General features: G+C 59.6%; 2 protein-coding genes across 5 annotated transcripts in view; both read right to left on the bottom strand.

Moving 5' to 3' along the window:
- Window positions 1-88: 88 nt before the first annotated feature.
- On the bottom strand, window positions 89-5,784 carry SLC25A34 (solute carrier family 25 member 34). Its single transcript, XM_003127638.5, has 5 exons — window positions 5,217-5,784; window positions 4,562-4,627; window positions 4,307-4,459; window positions 3,804-3,938; window positions 89-2,616 (listed from the first exon to the last, which is right to left on the bottom strand). The coding sequence occupies exons 1-5, from the start codon at window positions 5,634-5,636 to the stop codon at window positions 2,434-2,436; spliced, it is 957 nt and encodes a 318-aa protein (XP_003127686.2). The 5' UTR covers window positions 5,637-5,784; the 3' UTR covers window positions 89-2,433.
- A 1,982-nt stretch (window positions 5,785-7,766) lies between these two features.
- Window positions 7,767-23,768, bottom strand: part of PLEKHM2 (pleckstrin homology and RUN domain containing M2) — a 43,870-nt gene continuing 27,868 nt past the window's right edge. For 2 of the 4 annotated variants that reach the window (XM_021095385.2, XM_021095386.2), the window contains 16 exons: window positions 23,316-23,403; window positions 21,441-21,627; window positions 19,442-19,501; window positions 16,354-16,582; window positions 14,246-15,088; window positions 13,909-13,978; window positions 13,428-13,518; window positions 12,924-12,988; window positions 12,518-12,606; window positions 11,796-11,928; window positions 11,378-11,571; window positions 10,974-11,039; window positions 10,130-10,289; window positions 9,620-9,799; window positions 9,423-9,539; window positions 7,767-8,760 (listed from right to left, as the gene is read on the bottom strand). In XM_021095385.2, coding sequence (XP_020951044.2) covers window positions 8,626-8,760; window positions 9,423-9,539; window positions 9,620-9,799; window positions 10,130-10,289; window positions 10,974-11,039; window positions 11,378-11,571; window positions 11,796-11,928; window positions 12,518-12,606; window positions 12,924-12,988; window positions 13,428-13,518; window positions 13,909-13,978; window positions 14,246-15,088; window positions 16,354-16,582; window positions 19,442-19,501; window positions 21,441-21,627; window positions 23,316-23,403 — 2,707 coding nt within the window. In that variant the 3' untranslated portion in view covers window positions 7,767-8,625. The remainder of the gene's footprint in view (window positions 8,761-9,422; window positions 9,540-9,619; window positions 9,800-10,129; window positions 10,290-10,973; window positions 11,040-11,377; window positions 11,572-11,795; window positions 11,929-12,517; window positions 12,607-12,923; window positions 12,989-13,427; window positions 13,519-13,908; window positions 13,979-14,245; window positions 15,089-16,353; window positions 16,583-19,441; window positions 19,502-21,440; window positions 21,628-23,315; window positions 23,404-23,768) is intronic. The other 2 variants (XM_084962904.1, XM_021095387.2) reach the window with 1 other exon arrangement.

Below are 23,768 nucleotides of genomic sequence, written 5' to 3'. Positions count from 1 at the left end.
GGTGCTCTCTGTTCTGCTCAAATCTGGCACCTTCTTTTTTTTTTGTTGGTACAATTAGCCTCTTAATATCAGAATAATATTAATCTTATTTTCACAAGCTTTTTGCTTTTATTTATTTTTTTGTGTGTGTGTCTTTTAGGGTTGCCCCCGCATTGTATGGGGGTTCCCAGCCTAGGGGTCCAATCGGAACTACACTACAGCTCACAGCAATGCCGGATCCTTAACCCACTGAGCGAGGCCAGGGATCGAACCTGCATCCTCATGGATCTTAGTCGGGTTTGCTATCTGCTGAGCCATGACGGGAACTCCTATCCTTTTTGCTTTTTCCCTTTTAGGGCTGTACCCACAGCATATGGATGGTCCCAGGCTAGGGGGTCAAATCAGAACTGCAGCTGCCAACCTATGCCATAGCAACAGCAACACAGGATCGGCACCAAATCTGCAACCTACACCACAGCTCACAGCAATGCCAGATCCTTAACCCACTGATCGAGGCTGGGGATCGAACCCACATCCTCTTGGATCCTAGTCAGATTCCTTTAGGCTGCCCCACAGTGGGAATGGCCTGGCACCCTCTTTTCTCGCCCTCCTGTGGGCCTGCCATACAGCACCTCCCCGAAGCCCCAGGCCTCACCTCACCTGTCGTCCCCAAGCCTCTATCTGAGTTCTCCCTCTCAGCCTGAAATGTGGGGTCCCCCCCAGCCAAGGTCTGGAAGGGAACTTCAATTCCCCCACAGCCTGAGGTCACGCTGTTTGCTCTGAGGTCTGGAAGCAGGTCTGAGCTTGAGGTCTGGAAGCAGAGGGACCGTCCCCCACCTCCTGGGCCGGTGCTCTGCTCTCTCAGCCCAAGGTCTGGAAGGGGCTGTCTGGGCCCCGACAGCCTGGGGTGGGGGTCCAGCTCTGGGCCCTCCTCTCCTGTGCCACAGGGGTCCCCCTTAATGATCCTTCCAGCATCCACTAGGTGGCACTCGGCCCTGAGGGGTGGGGCTGCCCTGCCCCCATTCTTTTGGTCCCCCTTTTTGCAAAAGGAGAGAGACAAGGTTGGGGGTTCAGGGCTTGGGAGGCTGAGGCTGGCAGCAGGAAGGGGTCATTGGAGTAGACAAAAATAGAAAATTTATTGGCTTGGAGTGTGCAATATGGGTGCCTCTGGGGAGCAGCTCTTTGCAGACCTGGGGTGTGTGGCAGGGAAGGTTGTTGACCTCTGCCTGTCCGACCCCTTCAGGGACCCGCTTCTGTAGCACGAAAGTCAGTATGGGCCTTAAGAACCCACCCATGGGGGAGTGTGGCTGCAGCTTGGGGAAGGGGCCTGGAATGGGGACACCTAGCTGTGCTACTCCCCACGGGAAGACATCCCCTTCCCTGGGCCTCAGTCTGCCCATCTGAGCAAAGGGCACCTCCAGAGCTACCTTTCAGAGTGGTCCTGAGGAGCTGCAAACGCCCACAGGACTGGGCATCTAGGAGACCTGGTAAGAGCCCTCAGCTGATGGGCTGAATCATGTCCCCTCTCCCACCCCAATTCATACGTGGAAGTCCTAACCCTTAGCCCCTCAGAATGTGACTGTGTTTCGAGATGGGCTCTTTAAGGGAGTAACTGAGTTAACACAAGGTCATTGGGGTGGGCCCTGATCCAGGATGACTGGTGTCCTTATGAGAAGGGATTAGGACACAGGCACACAGAGGGAAGGCCATGTGGGGACACTAGGAGAAGATGGCCACTTACAAGCCAAGGAGAGAGGGAGGCCTCAGAGGAAACCAACCCTGCCTACACCCTGACCTCAGACTTCCAGCCTCCAGAATTGGGAGAAAATAACCTCCTGCTGTCCAAGCCGCCACTTCTGAGGTCCTTTGTAATGGCAGCCCTGGCAAGATTCACACAGGTGAGGACACCACGGCCTCCAGGGCCCCCCAGGGCCTCTCCAGGTGTTCAGGGATCCCCCAGGGGCACTCCAGCCCCCATGGTCCCCGCCCTTGCCAAGGGCACACGTCCGGGCCGGGCACATTGAGTTCCACTCCTGGCTCTGCCTCTTCCAAGCTGCGTGGCTTCGGTCAAGGGCCTTCACCTTTCTGAGCCTCAGCTTCCTGATGAGTAGAAGGTAGTTTTACTGGCTCATGTGGTGAGGGCTGAGCGAGCTGGTGCGTGTGAGTGACCCAGCTCGCAGTGATCGGCACTGTAAAATAATGAGTAAGGCTCTAGATGAGGTGGCCCAGGACAGAGAGCGAAGAGAACTTTCTGGAGAAGCGCCTGGGTGGTGATTCAAGGCAGATGTGCTGGCCCGGGTGGGCCGTGGGGCTGGGTTGACCACGTGGTCTATGCGCTTCTGGACCCTGCGACAGGGCCCGGGCCTGGGCCGGCTCTGGGACGGCCATTCCCAGCTGGAGGGCAGCGTCACTTCCTGCAAAGTGTCCGGCTGTGTCAGGAGTGAGGGATGTCACCTAGGCGCCCTGGTGCTGGTGCCGCCTGGCCAGTTTCCGGAGCTCATCCCAGAACAGCATGCTGAGGATGGTGTGGGGGCCCAGGCGCAGGTAGGCCGGGCCCAGGCCCTTGTAGAGCGCCAGGGGGCCCTCCTGCCGCCAGATCTTCACCAGGCAGTCCGTGAGGCCGCCATACAGCTGGCCCTGGGGACAGACACAGGGCAGACGTCACTACAGGGGTGACAGGCACCCCGGGGTACATCTGTGTGTAAGGGCTTCAGCAGCACAGCAGCAAAGACACTCCCCTCAAGCTGGGCACATTACATAAAGGTGGCCCCTTAGGCTGTGAAAGTTCGAAAGGGGCTTCTTCCTCCAGGCAGCCATGGCCCCGGGCCAGGGGCTCAGCCTAGCTAGTGGCAGGTAGGTGGGTTTCAACCCTAACTCAGCCTGTAGAGGAAGGTCCCGTTGGGGCACAGTGGAAACGAATCTGACTAGTATCCATGAGGATGCGGGGTTGATCCCTGGCTTTGATCAGTGGGTTGGGATCTGGCGTTGCCGTGAGCTGCGGTGTAGGTTGCAGATGCGGCTTGAATCCAGCGTTGCTGTGGCTGTGGCATAGGCCAGCAGCTGTAGCTCCAATTCAACCCCTAGCCTGGGAACTTCCATATGCCACGAGTGCTGCCCTAAAAAGAAACAAACAAAAAACCCAACCAAAAAACAGAAAAGAAACGTAACTCAGCCTTGGTGGGGGGCACACCCTGTATCAGCGCAAGAGATGCATCTGTGAGGCCCTGGGGTCAGGCCTCAGTTCCAGCTCAGGCTCTTCCACTTAGCAGCTGGTGACTTCAGGCGAGTAAGTCATTTGATCTCTCTAAGCCTCAGTCTCCTCATCAGGAAAATGAGGGTGGTGGTGAGGATGGAATAAAATCCAGATGTGGGCGTTCCCATCGTGGCTCAGCGCAAATGATTCTGACTAGCATCCATGAGGGTGCAGGTTCGATCCCTGGCCTCACTCAGTGGGTTAAGGATCTGGCGTTGCTGTGAACTGTGCTGTAGGTCGCAGATGCGGCTCAGATCCTGCATGGCTGTGGCTGTGGTGTAGGCCGGTGGCTACAGCGCCGACTTGACCCCTAGCCCGGGAACCTCCATATGCTGCAGGTGTGGCCCTAAAAAGACCAAACAAAAAATCCAGATGTGAAAATGCTTATTAGCACATGCCTGGGACATAGGTGTTCGGCAAACAAACCAAACTCATGTGGATGTGAGTATGAGACGCCTGCATGTCTCTCTCTGTATGTGTGTGTGTGTGTGTGTGTGTGTGTGAGGTGTGTGTGTATGCGTGTGTGTTGGGGGGTGCTCCTGTGCCCTCCCCCACCCTGTCCCCTGCTCACCCTGCCCGCTCCGTCCACCGGCTGATTGTAGAGCCGCGTGCTGACCACGTCGAAGGGGGTCATGACTGCAACCACAGCTACGCTGCTGATCATGCCTCCAGCCAAGGCCACCAGCCAGCTGTCCTCCGGGAGCCACTGTGGGGATGCACAGGCTGCTGACCCCTGTGGCTGCCCTCCACCCAACCACGTGCTGCCCGCCCTATCCTCTCAGCCCCTGGGGCTGGAACAAGGCCCTTCCGACTAACCCCCACCCCCACCCCCTGAGCTCCTTCACAGCTTCAGGGTTCACTGCTGACCCCGACTCCTGCCAGACCCAAGGGCCAGGGTTGTGACTCTGAGGGCCCTCGCCTTTCTTGAAGGGGCTGTGTCTGTCAGTCTGTCACCACCCCCTGGGCTTCCTTGTGTGGGGGTCCAGCTGGCGATGTGGGGGTGTGAGAAGGGCCGGGGCAGACAGGGAGAAAGGATCAGGAGGCCCTGCCTGGGTGGACACAGGCGTTGCTCACCTGTTGCTCCTGCACCCAGGCCTTGGCGGAGGCAAAGGTGGCCAGCTGAGCGGCCGAGCCGACCATGACGCGGGGCACGGCTCCACCCACGCCCCGCCACAGCCCTGCCAGGCCCTGCTGTCGCCAGATGGTCTCCAAGGCACCCAGGACGCTCTGCAGGGAGAGGGCAGAGGGTCACTGGGAAGCCCCTGCCCGCCCAGGAGCCCGTTCAGCCCACCCAGCCCGAGAAGCTCTGGGGGGGGTGACCGTCCCCACCTGGTGATGGTGCTGGTGCCCCACGGCCATCGCGGCCACCGTCTGGGCCTGTAGCTGCGTTTTGACCTGTAAGAGCAGAGGTGACACAGGGCCTGGGCATGGAATCTTCGGAGAGCCTGAAGGAGACGGTGTCAAGGGCACCCCTCCCTGGGCCCCAACGCCAGATCTCCATAAACTCACAGCTCAGGGGGGGTATGGAATGGGGTTGGGGGTCTGGGTCTGCACCTGGGTGTGATCTGGGGCAAGTTACGTAAACTCTCCAGCCTGGCTGCTCCCTCTAGAAAAGCTGTTCTAGGATCAGGAGAGATGATGACTGCACAGCATCGGCCTAGGTCACGGGCGCTCACTTGATGGAAGCTTTTTTCTTGCATAGGCCACACAGAAAGGCAAGCGACCACGCTGAGGTGGAGCCAGCCCACCTCCTGCCATCCTCCGTCCCCTTCCCTGGCTCAGGACCCATGGGGCGGGGACCGCAGGGGAGCAAGGATCAGGGCAAGGGCCTGGTGCCCTGGACCAAGGGGCAGATTCCAGGCTTGGGCTGGGCTGTTCTGGGGAGCTGCCCCACCCCATCTGCTCCGCAGAGGTCACCCCGGAGGCTGCAGACCCCCATGGGAGCTGGTCATGGGGCCGGGGAGGGTGGAGACAAGACACTCACCAGGTAAGCAGGGCTCCCCACGAAGGCTCCCAGGGCGCCTGCCACAGCACCTGCGACCACAGTGCCGCCCGGCTGTTGGTTGAGGCCAGCCTGGCACACCAGGCTGTAGCAGTAGAAGCGGACGCCGTTCATGAGGCCCTGGTAGAGGAGGCCAGCGGCCAGCCCCTTCTGCAGGCCAAACAGCCCATCTGCACGGGCCACAGCGGCTACCGAAGCGACAAAGCCCCGGTAGTGCCGAGGGTAGGTGCCCCGGGCCTGCAGCTCCCCCTGCAGCTGCAGCCGTGTCTTCACCACCTCCAGGGGGTTGGTGAAGACACAGGCCAGGCAGCAGGCCGAGGCGCCCAGCACCAGGTCCACAGCAGGGGGCACCGTCTCCATGGGCTCCGGGCTGGGGGCCGGCTCTGCCCGGGTCAGGGGCATGAGCACGGCCCTGGGGTGGGGGCGCTTAGGCTGCCTTCACTCCCCGCAGGGCCAAGGGCTGGGGATCAGGGGGGTCTGAGGCCATGTCTGGAGGACAGAGGTCTGGTCAGACAGGCGGGCGGCAGCCAGGCAGCCCCTGGTCTCTCTCAGGAGTCCACCTGCTCGGCTCAGCCTCCAAAGCCTTGCCCGGGCCTAGGACACGCCCCCTGCCCGCTCTAGACCAATCCCTGCTGCCTCCGTCCCCCACACCTCCCAGCAGGGGAGGGCCTGGACCCTGGGATCTGGGGGAAAGGTCATCTGGGCCCCAAGGGAGATGGGCCGGGCATAAAGTGCCAATCAGCCAAGAGATCTGCTCCTGCCCCTCTTGTTCTCCAGCCTCCCCCCCCCACCCCCACCCCCCCCCCCCCCCCGCCACCCCCGCCCTGGGGCAAAGGGCTGTTGCTCCTGCCCCGCCTGTGGCTTGGCCAGTCCTGTGGCAGCTCAGAGCCCTGGGCAAGAGGCAGCTGCATGGGAGGCTCCTCTAGGCAACTCAGCAATTCCCTTCTCCCATCCCCGTCCCTTTTCCTCCTTTTTTTTTTTTAGGGCCACACCAGCAGCACGCGGAGGTTCCCAGGCTAGGGAGTCGGAGCTACAGCTGCCAGCCTACACCACAGCCACAGCACTAGGGTATCCGAGCTGCATCTGCAACCTACACACCACAGCTCACAGCAACACCAGATTCTTAACCCACTGAGCGAGGCCAGGGATCGAACCCGCAACCTCATGGTTCCTAGTTGGATTTGTGTCCACTGTGCCATGATGGGAACTCTCTTGACCCTTTTCTTGACCTTAGTCTTCCAATCTGGCTCCCACGGTTGTCTGTGGTCCCACTGCCAGTGAGAGCAGGGGAGGGCTCCGGAGGCCTATGGAACTGATCTGGAATGCCAGGTTATATGTGAGCTGGGCAGGTCACTTCCTTTCTTTGAGCGTCAGTCTCTCAGTTTGTAAGATGAGGATACGGACGCCCACTGCAGAGGTTCTTTGGAGGATTAGAGACGTGTGAAGAATGCTTAGAACAGTGCTTCACTCGGTAAAAGGCACCCATGTGCCCCTGCCTGGGGACCCTGGGTGGGCAGGAGATGGAAAAGTAAGGGCCATTGTTTTTCAAGGAGTAACTCTGTGGCTTTTGTCACTCACCTGGTAAGGACCTGCCCCCTAGTCCTGTCCCTCCTCAGGGCGGGAGCCTGCTCCTGTGGTTCCGGTGAGCAGAGGCCCAGGCATCATTCTTGTTCATGGTGAGAAGGGACCTCCTACCCGTGGGCACTACTGTCAGGTGCCAGGCTGCTTAGGTGTGGGCCAAGATCCCTTTGCCCACCTTGTCCTCTGCCTCATGGCACCTTTCTCCTGCCAAGGCCACCCTGCATTATCCAAGTCCCAATCAAAACCAGAGGCAGGGGAGTTCCTGCTGTGGCACAGTGGGATAAAAATCCAACTGCAGTGGCTCAGGTCGCTATGGAGGCGTGGGTTCGATCCCTGGCCTAGCACTGTGGGTTAAAGGATCTGGTATTGCTGCAGCTGCACCCTGGCCTGGGAATTTCCACGTGCTGCAGGTGTGGTCATTTAAAAACATACGAACACAAAAACCCAGAGGCAGGGCCTCTGCCCAGAACCCCACCTCTGTAGCCTCCACGGCCACCCCTTTCCTCCCAGGTGTGAGGCCCTGGAGGCCACAGCACTGAGGGGCCTGGGGGCCTCAGAGCTCTCCACAGGACTGGCTGGCTGGCACCCTCTGGCCAGCTGGGGTAGCAGCTCAACAAGAGGTCTTGGGGTTAGCTTGGATTTGGCTGGGTTTATCCCAGGTGGCCGGCACTCACCCCCCAGGGCTGGGGAGGCAGGGGTGCCCTGCCCTGGCGGTGGAGACATAATCCTGGGGCAGGAAACAGGAGGGAGGGCAAAACTCAGGTCAAGAAGCTCCCAGGGCTCAAGCTCCTCCATACAGTGAGTGCCAGTGGGGCAGCCGGGGGTGATCCGGTTTCCAGTGTGGGCACAGGGCCGCTGATGGCCAAGGAACTAAGGGCTGACGAAGGGCCTGAGAGGAAAGGTCGGCGATTCCTCACCTCCACCCTGGTCAAAAAGGGCCAGGGACAAGTCTTGGCAATATAACATGTCTATTTTATTTTAAAAAACAAAACCCAAGCCACCTGACCCCTTCCCCGAGAGGCCCTCTTGGGAAGGACCCGGCATCAGCCACGCAGGGGACAGTTGAGGGGCACTGATGGGACACCAGGCTGGCAGACACCAGGCTTTGCTCCTCTCCAAGCCCTCCTCCCTCTGCTCTGTTCCCAGCAAGAGGAGACGGCCTGATTGCCAGGTCCTGCGGGCAGGGCCAGGTTCAGAGGAGGCAGGGGGAGGGGGCCTCGGACATGCAGGGCCTCCTGGTAGCCAGGGAGGGCCAGCCTGGCCCCCTGCGCCTGCCCCAGGCCCTGGCAGGCGGGCAGCAGTGTGCTTGGGGGTGGGTTAGTGAGGAAGGACATGCACTGAGACCTTGGCGTTCCAGCTTCCCTCCCAGCCGGGCGAGTGTTCAAACATGAACAGGGATGGCCGGGCACTCAGGGCCCCCAGGGTGGCCTAAGCCTCTGCCCGGGCCCCTGACCCAGGGGAGGAAGAAGGGGCTCCTACCCTCCCAGTCCCTCCACTCCCCTCGTGGACTGAGACGGTGGCCCCGGGGAGGAGGCCGTGCATTTGCAGAGCCCATAGGGCTCGGACTCTCTGCCCCCAGCACATTCCAGTCGCCACCTGCTGGGCAGGAAGCCCAGGGTGTTGAGCACCCGTTCGTTCTGAATCCCTGGGAGGGAGACCCTGTCTCAAGCCCCACTTGGTGGTTCTGCTGCCTGGGCACTTGGTTGGGAGCCCGGCCCCACGCAGCTGGGTGACATGGCGATGACACTGCGTGCTGCCCGGCGGTGGGGCCTCCCTCTCCCACCCCACCAGGATGCCAGCCGGCTCCGCCTCAGCACCAGGGGTCCCGGGAGGCTCTGCCGCGGCACAGGCTGTCGCTCCGCTGCCAGGCACTGTGGATGAGGCTCAGGGCATCCTCGAACTTCTTGCTGGAGGCTTCCGGGATGGCCCTGTGGGGGAGGTCCACCTGTGTGGGGCGTGGAGGCAGGCTGTGAGGGCTGCGCAAAGACCCCCGGGGGAGCCAGCCAAGGGCTGTGGGGTCCCTGGGCACCAGGTGTGACCTCGCCCTGGAACTACGTCCATGCTGCTGAGATGTGCTCCTCACGGGGGAGCTCGAGCTGATGGGGTGAGGCTCCCTGAGCCCCCTGCTTCTGGGGAAGGCCCCTGCTCTGGGGCGGGGAGACGGGGTGGAGGGCGTGGAGGCGGGCTCTGTCCCCGAGAGTCTCCGTGTGGAACTCTGCTCTGCCCAGGGCGGGTCCCGCACTTCCAAGGGGCAGCACAGCACATGCTCCAACTGTAGTCTGTCCGGGACTTGCCGAGTGCCCTCTCGGCCTGGTGCTGCGCTCTGAGGGCAGGGAGGAGGGTCCCGCCAATCCTGTGCCCCTGCCACCTGGGCCCAGCTCCAGTCCCACCATTAGCACTTCACTGGGAAGCTCAGGAATGGCGTGTCCCAGGCTCCACGCTCAGCTGCGGCCTCAGACTCCCCCGGAGTCGGAATCCTGCCCCTTTGGTCCTACACGTTCATCTCTCCCGGAGCTACTGGAACACCACTGCCCCAGGCCCCCGACGGCTGCCTTGGTCTGTGCGCCCAGGGCGCCTTTCCCCAGGGCATGGCTCCGCTCTGGGTACCTGGTAGATGGTTTTCCACCCGGAGTTCAGTGCAGACAGGAGTCGGTCCAGTTCAGATGAGCAGCTCAGGTAGATGACCCAGGGCGGGAGGGGCAGCTGGCTGTCCTGGGAGAACTCCTGGGGAGAGTGGGGGCCCCTGTGAGCAAACTCAGCACTCCTTGGGCCCGGCCTGCCTCCATCGCCCCCACCTGGCTCACCAAGACGCAGTACTCCCTGCCCGGTTCAATGGAGACGGCGCTGATGTCGGCCAGCTTGGCGGTGCCCAGGGAGCGGAAGAAGCTGGTCTGGCAATCCTCGTGGCACGTGAAGAGGCGGTCGTCCGTGATCACCAGGCAGCAGGGGATGCAGGGGCTGGGGGCTACCCCCTGAGGGATGACCTGGGGGAAGGGACAGAAGGGAGGGGAGAGGAAGCTGGAGCTCTCCAGCTGCCCCAGCTGGAAGGGCTAGTTTGTGCCAGGACCCCCACCCCAGGGGCCATGCAGCCCCTTTGTCCCTCCCTTTAGAGGTCAGGCAGGCTCCCCCACCTCAGGAGCGTGGGGGGGGGGCACAGAGGAGGGACGGTGGCCCAAAGCGCCAGGGTTCCCTCCCAGGCTGTCCCGTCTTGACCCCCAGAGGCTGTTCCATGACTTGTGTGGGTTTGGGGAAGGGACCCTGGGGGTCCGGCTGGGGTTGGGAGGCAGGTGAGCGGTGGGGGCGGGCCCGCTCACCCCTTTGGACACGGCCTGGCAGAGGTGCTGCATCCAGTCAGCCATCTCAGCCTCGCTCTCGGCGCTCAGCTCCAGGCAGGGCCGGTCGGCAAGGACGACCTGGAAGGCGTGGGGCCGGTCCGTGGTGTTGGATCTCCGACAGCCACCGCACTGCTCCCCCCTGGGCCAGAGGAGGAGGGTGAAACGGGAGCAAGGAGGAAGGGGTGGCATAGGGGGAGCCCTGGGGTTGGCTCGAGGGGTGGGGGCCCAGGGCCTGCCCCAGAGTCCCGAGGGCTGGACAACACAGAGGGTGGTCCGGACCCCTCCGGCTCTCAGGAGAGGCTTAACGCAGCTGGGCAGCCCCAGCCTTTTCTGCGTAACACCATTTATCTCCAGAATGGCCAGGCTCCTTCTAGATCCCTAAACGGGGCCAGGTGAGGGGCTGAGAATCAGCTCTTGACTCCGGCCCTCTCAGAATCAGGGCAGCTTCTTTGAATTCCCCCTTTCGGGCCTGACGCCTCCTCCAGGTAGGTGTGTGTCCATCTTTCCCGTCAGGTCAGATGCCTCCCAGGGAAGGGACTGCCTCCCCGATCAGACTCGGGGACTGCCTCCTCTATCTGACCAGGTCCTTTCCAGGTAAGGAGCTCTGCATGCCCGCCCCCCTCCCTTGGGTTCCCCCAGAGCTCAGCAGATCCCGGGGCACCAGTCAGGGCTGCTGGATGGGGAGGAGGATTCGGGGGGAGGGGGCTGAACTGACGAGGGAGCGCCAGTTCAAGCCAGGAGGACAGGAGCCCTGAGCCCCAGGCCCAGTCTTGACCTTTGGGAGGCCTGCCCGGCACCCCCATCGCCTAGCCAGGACACTTACCCCATGTTCACTGAGAGCAGGGGGGTGACATCGGTGCGGTCAGGGTACTGGTAGAGGATCCCGTTGCTGCAGGGGCACAACATGGCAGCAGTGAGGCCTGTCCCAGGAACTGGGGACCAGGGGGGACCCAGAGCCCAGGGACCCACCCTCCCAAGGTTGGGAGCTGAACCCCAGACCAGAGGCCAGGGAGGCAGGGAGAGTGGAGAAAGGACGGCAGAGGCGCAGAAAAGAATGTGCCCCCAAACCTGGGGACAGCTCAGGTCTTCACCTGGGGCAGCAGGGGTTCCCCGGGCCCCAGATGGCCGGCTGTACAGGGGAGCTCCAGGACCCTGGGGGAGGCTACTCCAGGGCCTCATGGGGGAGGTGCTGTCCCCCACCCCCACTGGAGCTGCGAGGGCTCCCACCTGAGCACCACGAAGCATGTCTTCCAGTGCTCCTTGCCCAGGTAGGAGGTGCCCGCCTTGTAATGCAGCATGCCTTCTTTGGTGATGATGGAGCCCTCGGGGGGCGAGCAGTGGCAGGGCATGGGCCCCAGACACTCGTCCAGGGGGTCCTCCCAGTGCACGAGCCCGTAGAAGCGCACGGTGACAGCGGTCGCCTGGGGAGGGGGGCAGGGGACAGAGGGTGAGGTCTGGGCCGGCAGGAGGAGTGGCCGCTGGAGGGACAAGGACCCATTCCAAGTGGGGAGGGGGACAGGCTGGGCAGGAGAGCCCCTCCCAGGTGGGTGATGGAGAAACACCAAAGACAGCGATTTTGACCTCTTGACCCTGACACCAGGGCTGGCATCTGGGGGACAACACCCCCACCTCCCCAGGTTCTTACCTCACACCTGGATTCCTGGGCCACAAATTTGGCCAGTGCCAGCTTCTCCATAGTGGCATCAGTCAGGATGCTGGGGTAGGGGGGTTCCCGACAGCCCTTGATCATGGCTGACTTCAAAGAAGCCAAGAAGAAGCTGCCGGAGGAGCGGGGTTTGCTATCAGAGGCTGGGGCCCCACCCACCCTTCACATGGACACGGCCTAGTCCTGGAGGGGTCCCAGAACCTTGGGGGAGGGACCTGGTTGGAACCTGAGCTCAGAGTGGCAGGTGGGGCGGTGACGAGGCATCATTAGTCCTCGGTCATCAAACGGTGGTGGCTTGGGAAAGCCTCACCCTTCCCAGTGGCCACCGGACCTTGGGTTTTGATGGGGAGGGAAGATTGGACGAGGTGACACGGTAGGACTTGTACGAAGACAAGACCTCAGGACACGCAGTCTTTGTACAGAAGCACGTGGAGCACGCGTGGCCGTGGGACCTCACAGCAGGGCTTGCGCTTTCTCTCCTGTGGGGTGACTCCTGCCAGCCCCCTTCTGCTCCGTAAGCCATGTAGCATCCAAGGTCATCAGGCAAGCAGTGTGCCTGTCACCTCCCTGGCTCTCTGCCCAGAGGGCAGCCTCCAGAGGGAACGCCTCTTTTCTACTTCTTTGCGCCCCACTTCCCACCCTCCAACCCCGAGGGCACAGAGATGCGGACTCTCCAGGCCCGCGGAGAGCGCGGCACTCACTCAGCCAGGGCCACGTCTGCCGTGTCCAGCAGGAACTGCTTCCTGCGGTTGGTGCACACCAGCTTCACCGTCTGCTGGTCGAGGCCCACCTGCAGAAAGCACACCCTCACATGCACACATGCCAGCAGGGGCAGCCGTGGTTGGACTGAGGGCACCCCGGGAGGGAGGAAGCACACATGGAGGTCCCCACGAGGTGCGGGGGACGCACAGATGACAGCGCGGGAAGAGGGCCCCTCAAGCTTGGTTCTTCTTCCCAGCGTCATGTACAGAAGCTGCTCTGAGACGAGAGCTGGCACCCACCCCCAGGGCTGAGGTGGGCGACATGGCCTTGCCCTGCAGCTCTGAGGGTGGGTGGTCCCAGGAGCCCCGCCCTAGGTCACACACCAACTGTGGAGCCTGAACTCACCGACACATAGTCAAGTTCATTGTAAGAAACGGCCTCTTCCACCAGGTATGGCTTCTCTGTGGCTCCTGAGAGAGGAGATCCCAACGCCTATTACCCCCAGTGGCCTCTTTGCTCCCCCCCACCCCATTTTCTAAGACTGGAGCCCCTCTCCATGAGGACCCGTCTTTGCCCTGATGTCTGAAACAATGGAGAAGGAGAATGACATGGGGAGCTGATGGCAGGGCCCCAGGCTCATGTCTGGCATCTGCCAAGACGACTGACAACCCTGTCCATGGAGAGCATTTGCTTTTTTTGGCTGTGCTCGTGGCATGCAGAAGTTCTTGGGCTACGGACTGAACCTGTGCCACAGCAGTGACATGAACCACAGCAGTGACAATGCCAGATCCTTAACCACTGGTCCACCAGGGAACTCCTAGTAGAATGCTTTTTCATCACCATGTGCCAGGCAGCGGGAAGACACTCGGGGTAGGAGGATGAGGGGGCGAGGGGTACGGGTGGCGGCACCTTTCCGGAGCAGGTAGACGTAGCAGTCTGTGAGCAGCACATACAGCAGCTGCAGGTTGCCCTCCATGTGCCCCGTGCTCATCCGGATCATCTGAGGGGCCGGAGCAAGGAAAGGTCGGGCACTGTGGCCCCTGCCCGGCCCTGGACAGCCCACTTGCCCTGCAAAGGGGAGCGCGGCGGCCCATCGGGCCCCGCCCTCGCCATGCTGGCCCTTTGCTCATTCTTTTTTTTTTTTTTTCTTTTTTGGTCTTTTTGTCTTTTCTAGGGCCACACGCATGGCATATGGAGGTTCCCAGGCTAGGGGTCTAATCGGAGCTGTAGCCACCGGCCTACACCAGAGCCACAGCAACGCCAGATCCTTAACCCACTGAGCAAGGCCAGGCATCGAACCTGCCACCTCATGGTTCCTAGTCGGAATCATCAACCACTGAGCCACAATGGGAACTCCACCTTTGCTCATTCTTGAGATCCTGGGACTTACTTTGAAGAGTTGCTCCTCGTTTTCTCGAAACACATGGATCATCAGCAGGAGTAAGTGATTGTTGTCGACTCTGTGAGGGGATGAGCGTCGGGAGGGCAAGGCATTAGGCTAGGGCGGTGGCAGGAGAGGCCATGCAGGCACCCAGAGGCAGCATGGCTGTGGTGGCTCTGCTCCCCCCCAGGAGCCAGAGTGAGGGGGGGAATCACACCCCTCCCTCCCTCCCGGCCCAGGCCAGGTCTTTCGGGAGCTGTGCTTGGTTTATCTCGGGGGCAGAGCCAGTGCCCCCGGATCAAGGACAGGAGCATCCCACGTGAGCAGCACAGACCTACTGGCTCACCTGAACTCTGCCGAGTGGGTCATCTCAGAAGGGCTCCCCTGCCCCTCATCCACCCCAGAGTCCTCGGCGCTGCTCAGGCAGGGGCTGGACCGGTCCCCCTTGAGTCGGCAGAGAGCCTCCTGAGACTCTGGCTCAGGCCCAGGCCCCTCACCGACCGGGGGTGTTTGGGTTTCCAGTTCCTGGGCCTTGGGCTCCTGGGCCTCCCGCGGGGCGTCCTCTAAGGGCCGAGGCGCCTGTCCCGCTCCTCCTCCTCCCTCTTCTTCTTGGCCAGCAGCCGCAGGGCCACCAGGAACATGCAGCGGTTGGCCAGGCCCTGCAGGGTCATGGTTGCCACCACCTGCTGTAACAGCGCTTGGACTCTCGACGGTAAAGCGGTAGAAGTCCATTGGGGCTGGAAGCCCCTCACTAAAGTCGCTAAATGGTGGCTTCTCCGGGGCGTCCCTGTCCCCGGGAGAGCCGGTCCGAAAGGACTGGTCGGGGGGCTCGACGCGGGAGCGCCAGGTGCTGGGGTCCAGCTGCCCGTTGAGCTGGTCGATGACCTTACTCAGGGGCTGTCCCAGGCACTCCATGGAGGTGTCCTTCATCGCGGGGATAAGCAGGCCCACCTGGCCGGGCTCTGAGCGCTCGCCACCCTCGGCTGTGCTGCTGGGCCCCCCGCCCTGCTGCGGCAGGGAGGCGAGGGTGGTGTCTGGAGAGCCCCGCCCGGGGCCTGGGCTGCTGAGCAGGCCGTCACCATTGCCCCGCCTGGCACACGCGTGCTGGGTGGAGGCCGGGTGAAGTGGACTTGCTTCCTCATCCGATCTGGGCTTCTTCTTCTTGCCAGTTTTCTTCTTCTTGGTGACCCTGGGCAGGATGATGGGGAGAAGTTTAAATCAGGACCGTAGTACCAAGGGCTGGGTGATGCTGGGCGAGGCACCTCTGAGGGCACAGCCCGAGCTCCAGCAGTCCCAGGCAGCACTGGGGGCAAGGCCCTGGGCCAGGGGCTGATGGCAGCTCAGGTCCTGAGGTAGCTCCCACTGCCGGCAGCAGCAGGGATATACACAGATGGCAGCAGCCAAAGGAAGCCCTGAGCAGGTCCTGAGTTCTAGCTGATGGCACAAGTTGTGCTTTAGGGAACAAAAACAGGCCATGGCTGGTCAGACCAATGGCCCCCTTGGCAGTGAACCCTGAGCTGACCTCACTTTCCATCAGGTGTCATCATGGATAATTCAAAAGACCCGAAGTCTTTTGAGCTCAAACTCCTGGCTCCTCAGTTCCAAGCTGCTGGAGTGGGCCTGGCTAAGCAACCCTGGGTCTGAACCACTCAAGCTGCTTTGCACTCAGAACCAGCCTGTGGGACAGGACCCCTGGCTCCAGCCCCTGGGGACCAATCCCCCCGCCTTGGGCCAGCAACGGTCTGGCGGGAGTGGGGGGCGGGCGCGGGTGTGTGTGACATGCACATCTTTTTTTTTTTTCTTTTGGCCGCACCTGCTACTTACGGAATTTCCTGGGCCAGGGACTGAACACGCACCACAGCAGTGACCCCAACCACTGCAGTGACAATGCTGGGTCCTTAACCTGCTGCGGGTACTCAAACATGCACATCTTATTCAGTGCGGAGAGACTCAAGAGCAGGAGTCAGGGGAAGTCAGGGAGCTGAGGAGCCTCTGGGCCAAGAGTTTCCCAACTTGCCATCCACCTCCTCCTCCCCTTCTATGTCCCTGTCAACAGGGCAGAGGTGCTGTTCTTTCAACGAGCTGTGCTGAACTAGAATTAGCACAGATCTCATAAATAGTGCACTAATGTCCAAGAACACCCTTGGAAAGAAGCCCAGCTTGGAGGTGCCTTCTGGATGGACTGGACAAATGCCCCAGAAGCCTGGCCCTGGCCCCAGAAGCCAGTCATGTTGTTGCCTGTGCCACCTGCCTTTCAGGCTCGGGCTCTCTGCCTCCTTGGGATCAAAAGAACTGCCAAGGAGGGGAAGGGTACCTAGTCTCCAGGGAGATGCCCAAATGCCCTCGGCATCTGGAGGAGGGTCCTAGTCTGCGTGGACTGACAGGCGATGCTAGGAACAGTCAGGATGTATACCAGGACGCTTATTCGGCTTCTCAGGGCCCCTCCCCGCTGACCTGATAACCTCGAGCTCCATGCAGGGGTCTGGCAGGTCCGGGGTGTGGGACTCCCCCTTCTCCTGAGCGGTGGTGTGCACGGGGGTGGTGTCAGAGGAGGACACCGTCTCTGCCTGGTCCTCGTTGAAGGGGTTGTGGCGCTGGGTGGGACTCTTGGTGGAAGCCTTGCTGCTGGTCGGGTCTGAGGCGGTGGAGCGGGGGCCGCTGACCGTGTCTGTGAGGTCTCCATCTGGGAGAACGGGAAACAGGAAACGGCCCGTCAGGCCCCATCTGGGGCACCCAGGCCCCCAGAGCATGCCTTATCTCAGGAGGGAGGCAGTCTGACAGGGTGGCCTGTCTCAGGTGCAGAGGCTCCAACGGGCCATGGGATTTGTGCTTTAGGATCCCTCACCTCCACCGCAGGGAGCTCTCGAGAGCTCACAGCGAGGTGACCAAGTTTGAGGCAAGAGCCCCAAGGTTAAGCAGCCTCCAAGCTGAAGCCCCTCGGGGACGGTGGCCTCAATGCACACCTCTCAGGCTAACCTTAGAGCCTCCTTTAGCACCACGCGCCAGACAGGACGGAGATGCCCACAGTCCTCAGAAGGCCCCCCCACCCCCACGGCAGATACAAAGGAACAAAGGAACAGAGAAGAGAACTGGGATCAGAGAAGGAGGGATGCAGAGGCTGGGGGCGGGGCTAGGGAGTCTCCGGGTGAGGAGCGGGGAGGAGGGGCAGGAGGCAGGGCCGAGAGCCACGCGGAGCAGACGATGCAGAGGGGGAAAAGACGTGAGCAGTGTCTGGCCCCAGCAGGTGCCTCGTGGGCCCTGCTCCCACCAAGCATCCCTGGAAGGCGGGGGCTGAGAAGTCCATTTCATCCAAACCTCAGCTTGCCTACTGGTCCTCTCGGGGTACACGCTCACCCATGGCCCCACCCTGGGGGTCATGCAGCCCTTCTGGAGAGAAGCTGGTGGAACGGCTCCCCCTAACCCCAACTGTCCACCCTAGGTCACTGGAAGGGGACAGAGAGAGGAGGGAGCGTCAGCATGAAAGCACATGAAGCATTTATCCAGTGGCAGATGGGAGGCCCCCCAGGCTGGTGGAATAGCCTGGGCGACGCCTAAGGACAAAGGACAGAGGAGGTTCTTGCTCCATTTGCCGGCTTGCACACATCTTACTGGACTTTATCGTCCGGGGGGTGGGGGGAAACATGGCAAACCACTTCCCACCCTTAGTGTCATCTGCAAGGGCCCAAACTACTGTCAGCTTCTCAGTGCACGTTGGAAACCCCTGTGGGCTGATGTGGCACATCATCAAAAGTATGCTGTCTTTTAACATAAGTACAAAGGAGGGGGCTAAGCACAACTGCCAGCTCAGCCAGAAAAAGGCTAGCGATATAGGAGACTTTCTCGGTGTCCAGCGTCCCCAGAGCCCCAGTTCTCAGACGCAGGAAAGCCTGCCCTTCAGTCTGAAAGAACACTCCTGGGAAACCTCTGAGATGTGCCGCTGCTCAGGGGAGGAGGCCCAAGAGGTGAGTGAGCTGGTCGGTGGACAAAAGGGGTCAAGGCTGGGATACCCCCCAGGTCTGTAAGTGAGCCAAGGACCATGGAAGGTCACTTCCATCCCCACCTCAGGGCCCAGAGCTGCCCTCAAGCCCTCCTTTCCTCCAAGTCTAAGGAGAAGACAAAGCCTCCCCAGGTGAGTGGCCAGGGCTGGCGCAGGGATTCTTCGTTGCTTGAGGAGCCCAGGAAAATGAGAGATGGCTGTTGGGACAATGTCACCAGGTCCCGGAGCCCAGCCCGAGCAAGCAACTGCGCTGTCAGTTCTCAGGCCCAAAGGGAGCCCTGAAAGGTTGCAGAGGAGGGTCAGGCCCTGCTTGTCAAGTGACTGCAAGAGGCAGCAAGTAGCCGGGTCAGGCGGAGGTTAGTGGTTAGAACCGGGGGCGGGGGGATCAGTGCCCAAGTAAGTGCGCCACAAGAAGAGAGGCTGAGGGGTAAACGACCTCATGATGGAATTCTGGATTTCAAGCTAATCTTAACTTCAGACGGGAGGCTCTTCAACGCGACTCTCCCGGCCAGATGACATAATTTATTTTTCCCAATGCCGTATCTTATTTCCGTCAGACTGAAGCTATTTCTCACTCGCATTACTTGGGACAAGACCACCTGTCATCCATCCCTCAGTGATGACGGCTCCAAGCAGGCGGTGGGAGAAGGCCTGTCCCGGCTCAGGGTGAGCAGAAGCACCTCCCCGTTCAGAGGCTGCCCTCACCCCACCCTGGGTGCAAGTGGCTCACAGGGCAAGAGACTCTTTAGTGAGGGGGGGATGGGGGGCTTTGGTTATGGCCTCAAGATGGAAGGAGGAAGGATTAACCTTCCCAGAAGCGTGTCTCATGCTTGGAGTAATCGTGGGAATCATGGGAACAGCTTCATGAATTTTCTCAAGTCCAGAAGTGGCATCGCCAGCCGCAAAATGCCCAAGCACTGCTGCCGCCTAGTGGACAGGATGGGAGAGTTGACAGATTTTATTTTGATCTGCCTTAAAACTGCAAAGAGAATCTCCCTATAGGAAGTGTCAGCTGTGCCGGGGCATTTGGACTTCAATCTCTTTCCAAAGTACCCACGAGGAAGCCCTTAAGAAGGGATCGAGTGCTCTGCCTTTGTTCCCCAGCGCTTCTGACACGGGAGTGCATCTGACCTAAAGGAGTTTATGACCCAAGGTTCAAAGGCAGCATTTTCCAGAACAAGCATCCGCTCGCTGGGTTAGGCCACAAGTGCCCCACAAGCTGACAGTTCCCTGTGCACATCTGGTGCACCTAACAGCACTGGGATCAGGAAAGGTGATCCGTGTGTCCTAGAAAAGCAGTTGTGTAGTGACGACTCCACGAGGCCACTGCATAAAGGCAGGAGTCCTGCACTGGGAGAAGGGATTGGCCTAAGACTAAAGGTCAGGTTCTCCTACTGCAGAATTCCATCTATCGGAACGCCAGACTCGGCTTTAGTAAGATCACTGACATTATTATAAAAAACGAGCTGATTTGAATCATGCAGCAAGCTTGGTATGGAAACATTGCAAAACAGGAAAAGAGGGTAACAGCGGACTCTGTCCCACCTTCCCAGTCTGTGCTGGGTACAGACGGCACTGCTGGAAACACATCTCCAAAATCATAATCTACAAAAACGAGGGACAAAACTGAAGATTAGAAACACAGGCAGTGGAAGGACAGGGAGGGTGGGGGCAACAGGATGGGAGACATCGGGAGAAAACAAGAGAGGAAAATTAAACTTTCCATTTTATTTTTTAATTTTTATTTATTTTTTTGGCTGTGCCTGTGGCATGTGGAAGTTCCCAGGCCAGGGACTGAGTTACAGCAGTGACACTGAATCCTTAACTGCTAGACCCCCCCAGGGAACTCCAAGCTTTGCACATTTTATCTGAGAACCTCAGGGGAACTTCTTGGACCCCAGCTGCTTCTCAGCTTGGCACTGGCCCAGTAGCCCCTGACCAGCTAGAGGCCTGGGGGGCAACCCGTTCCAGCCCCAGAAGAACAAGGCTCCCCTGCATGTAACCTCCTTTCCTGGTCTCTGCTTTCCTCTCCTCCATGCCCAGCAGCTGAGATGAGGTGAGCTCAGGGAGACACCTCCAGCCATGGGCAGCCTGGCTGCTCCCTCTGACTTCTCCGAGGCAGCCCCTGAGCCCAGCCCAAGGAGATGGAGCCGCCATCTCCCTCTCATACAATGAGCAAGGCACGTCTTGCTAATGGTGAGTCTGAAAGTAACTGCCACATATGGCCACAGCCCCGGGACATACGGCCACAGCACTGGCAGAAGTAAAGAAAGAAGGTCAAGGTCTTGGGAGTTCCGGCTGTGGCTCAGTGGTCACGAACCCAACTAATATCCATGAGGATGCAGGTTCAATCTCTGGCCCCTTCAGTGGGTTAAGGATCCCATGTTGCCATGAGCTGTGGTGTAGGTCACAGACGTGGCTCGGGTCTGACATTGCTGTGGCTGTGGTGTAAGCCGGCAGCTACAGCTCTGATTTGACCCCTAGCCTGGGAACCTCCATATGCCGTGGGTGCGGCCCTAAAAAAAAGAAGGACAAGGTCGCAATGCTGATGCAGGTCTATTCTAGGGAGCCCTGGGCTTGCCATCTGTGCTCATACCCCCTTCCCTGGAGGTGAGTGGGGTGCAGTAAATGAACAGCTCTGGTTTCCCATGTGGGATAAAGGTGGGGAAACAGCCCGTTTAGAAATGAACATGGAGGCCTAAGGTTTGGCAGAAAACAGGCTGTTCCAATCAGTTGCTGGACCAGGACAACAAAATGACCTATAGATGGGATGACATTCTTTTTCAGTCTTTGAGGCGTTAGGTGTGATTGATTTGAATGTGCTGGCAAGTGGAAGGGGACTCAGAAATCAAGGGACTCACGAGGGGCAGGGGCAGGTCTTCCTCTAAACTTTGGACCCACTGGGCTCTCCCTCCTCCTTCTGGGGGTTCTTAGCCTCTTTCTGCCTAAACTGTGGGTAGGACAAGCCCCCAGCCTGCCCCTGCCCAAAGCAGGCGGCACTCGCCCTGCAATGTCAGGGAGACTTTCTAGGCTGCCCTGCCAGCACCACTACCTCAGAGAACTGCCCTCGGCATGTGGCTACAGCCTTCTGGACAAAGATCTAATTTTCATAAGATCTCATTTTTTTGGTTTGCTTTTTAGAGCGGCACCCATGGCATATGGAGGTTCCTAGGCTAGGGGTCGAATCAGAGCTACAGCTGCTGGCCTACATCACAGCTCACAGCGACGCCCGATCCTTAACCCACTGAGCGAGGCCAGGGATCGAACCCGCAACCTCATGGTTCCTCGTTGGATTCATTTCCGCTACACCATGTTGGGAACTCCAGAATTTTCATAAGATCTGATTTTGGCTTTTTAACCCAGAATCAGTTTTGAGCCACCACAGGGACCCCAAGGAAATGAAGGTGTGGGAAATGACCGGCCTCGTTGAATGTGGAATTTCTACGCCAGGACCAGAACCAGACAAGGCGCCCCCCGGTCAGGTCTATGCGGCTCATCATCAGTTTCTCAGCGGAGGCTGGGCTCCTCGCCCCCGGGCACTCACCCTCACTGGACGGGGCGATGGCACTATCGTCCCACTCCAGGGTGGTGGAGGTGACGGAGTTGAAGGAGTTGAGGGAGAGGCTGTCCGAGCCGTGGACCGAGCTGGGGAGTCGGTCTTCGAAGTCCAGCAGGTACTGGGGTTTGTAGTAGTCGGGCATGTAGGGGGCCAGGTCTAAGTAGGGGGCATCCTGTGGAGAGAGGGGAGGAGGCTGGTTTGGGGGGTGGGCGGCTGGGGGAGCCCCAAAACACAACCTTCCTCTGATCTGCCTTCATACCCTCCCCAGCTGGTTTTTCTTTGGATATCAATGTCCTTGAGGTATTAAATCCACAAATAAGCTGCTAGAAAGAGTAATGTGGGTTTTTTCCTCTTTTTTGGCCACCCCGAGACATGTGAAGTTCCTGGGCCAGGATCAGATCCAAGCCATAGTCATGACCTAAGCCATAGCTGCAGCAATGCCAGATTCTTAACCTGCTGTGCCAGGCTGGGGACCAAACCTGCATCCCAGTGCTCCCAAGACACCACCGATCCCATTGTGCCAGAGCGTGTACTCCTACATTAAAAAAAATTTTTTTTTCTTTTTTTTTTGTCTTTTCTAGGGCCGCACCTGTGGCATACAGAGGTTCCCAGGCTAGGGGTCCAATTGGAGCTGTAGCTGCTGGCCTATGCCAGAGCCACAGCTACTCCAGATCCAAGCCATGTCTGCGACCTACACCACAGCTCAAGGCTATGCTGGATCCTTAACCCACTGAGCGAGGCCAGGAATTGAACCCACAACCTTATGGTTCCTAGTTGGATTCGTTAACTGCTGCGCCACAATGGGAACTCCTAAATTTTTTAATTTTAATTTCTTTTGGCCATGCCCACGGTATGTAGACGTTCCTAGGCTGGGGACTGAACCCACACCACAGCAGCAACCCAAGCACCACAGTGACAGTGCTGGATCCTTAACCCAGTGCGGACAAAGGGAACTCCTAGGAAGAGTGATGTGAGCGGTTGTGGCTCATAAGGCCGTGGACTCGGGGCCTTGAGAGGACAGAGCCCACGGGGCCTCTGACCCTCCCTGAGCTCTTATCCTACTGGAGTTGCTCATTTTCTCTAGTTCTACCACTTTTTTTTTTTTTTTTTTTTTGGGTCTTTTTGCCATTTCTTGGGTCGTTCCCACGGCATATGGAGGTTCCCAGGCTAGGGGTCGAATCCGAGCTGTAGCCGCTGGCCTACGCCTGAGCCACAGCAACGTGGGATCCAAGCTGCATCTGCAACCCACACCACACGGCAACGCTGGATCGTTAACCCACTGAACAAGGGCAGGGACCGAACCCGCAACCTCATGGTTCCTAGTCGGATTTGTTAACCACTGCGCCACGACGGGAACTTCCATTGTGGGGTTTTTTTTAGCTTTTTAGGGCCTCACCTGAGGCACATGGAAGTTCCCAGGCTAGAGGTCCAATCGGAGCTGCAGATGCTGGCCTACACCACAGCCACAGCAACGTGGGATCTGAGCTGCGTCTGCGACCTACACCACAGCTCATGGCAATGGCAGATCCTTAACCCACTGAGCAAGGTTAGGGATTGAACCCGAAACCTGAGGGTTACTAGTTGGGTTTGTTTCTGCTGCACCACAATGGGAATTCCAAGAGAATATTTCATTGGTAAGACACTCTGGCAACAAAGCTTTTCTCCAAGTTGGGACAGAGAGACAGGAAATTCGCCCGAACCAGGAATTCTGGCCAAGAGAGACACCTCAATTCTACTCAGTTCCACTAGACAGACCCTGAACAAAGGGGACAGGGCTCAGACTCAGTCACACACAATGGGCTCCCTGAGCAGAACCTCACTCCGCCCCACCCTCTGCCACCAGGAGCCGTGATGTCTCACCAGGTCCAGGTCGAAGCGGATGAACTCCAGCCCAGACACCAAGGTCAGGAAGAGGGTCAGGTGGTCATGGCTGCAGACCAGGGCGTTCCTGCGAGACACAGAAGGGACGATGGTGGTCCTGGGTCTGGTGACCAGCGTGGCCCTGCCTCCCCAACAAGCCGGCTGTGCTGAAAAGTGACATCTGACGAATGTCCCCCCTCGCTGGAGGGCACCTAGCTTGATGCAAATCCCACCCACCCACTTCCGGCATTCCCTGGCCGGGTTTGGAACCACATGGCACTTTACTGCCCATGTCTTCAGATGTGGGGCCTTCGGCAGCCCTCAACAGCTGCCATAAATACTCTGTTCCTGCAGCAACCCCAGCAAAGGCTGAGCATTCTAGGCAGGTCTGAGGCCTTGGCAGAGGATCAGGTAGAGGCTGAGCAGGCACCAGGCCGCTCACAGGAGCCCGGC

The sequence above is a fragment of the Sus scrofa genome, chromosome 6 (assembly GCF_054392235.1).
Source record: "Sus scrofa isolate SSC_HxYL_T2T_F1_AM1 chromosome 6, Sscrofa_HxYL_maternal_Yorkshire_Landrace_v2.0, whole genome shotgun sequence".
Classification (NCBI taxonomy): Eukaryota; Metazoa; Chordata; class Mammalia; order Artiodactyla; family Suidae; genus Sus; species Sus scrofa.
This window is presented reverse-complemented; position numbering and strand designations above follow the sequence as displayed.

What these genes read in the sequence shown, in the direction of transcription:
- SLC25A34 (XM_003127638.5), bottom strand. Translation starts at nt 5,636, where the DNA reads ATGCCCCTGACCCGGGCAGAGCCGGCCCCCAGCCCGGAGCCCATGGAG. An exon ending in CCTGGGTGCAGGAGCAACAG is followed by an intron (nt 3,939 to 4,306) that starts GTGAGCAACGCC and finishes GCATCCCCACAG; the next exon opens with TGGCTCCCGGAGGACAGCTG. An exon ending in CGGTGGACGGAGCGGGCAGG is followed by an intron (nt 2,617 to 3,803) that starts GTGAGCAGGGGA and finishes GTCTGTCCCCAG; the next exon opens with GGCCAGCTGTATGGCGGCCT.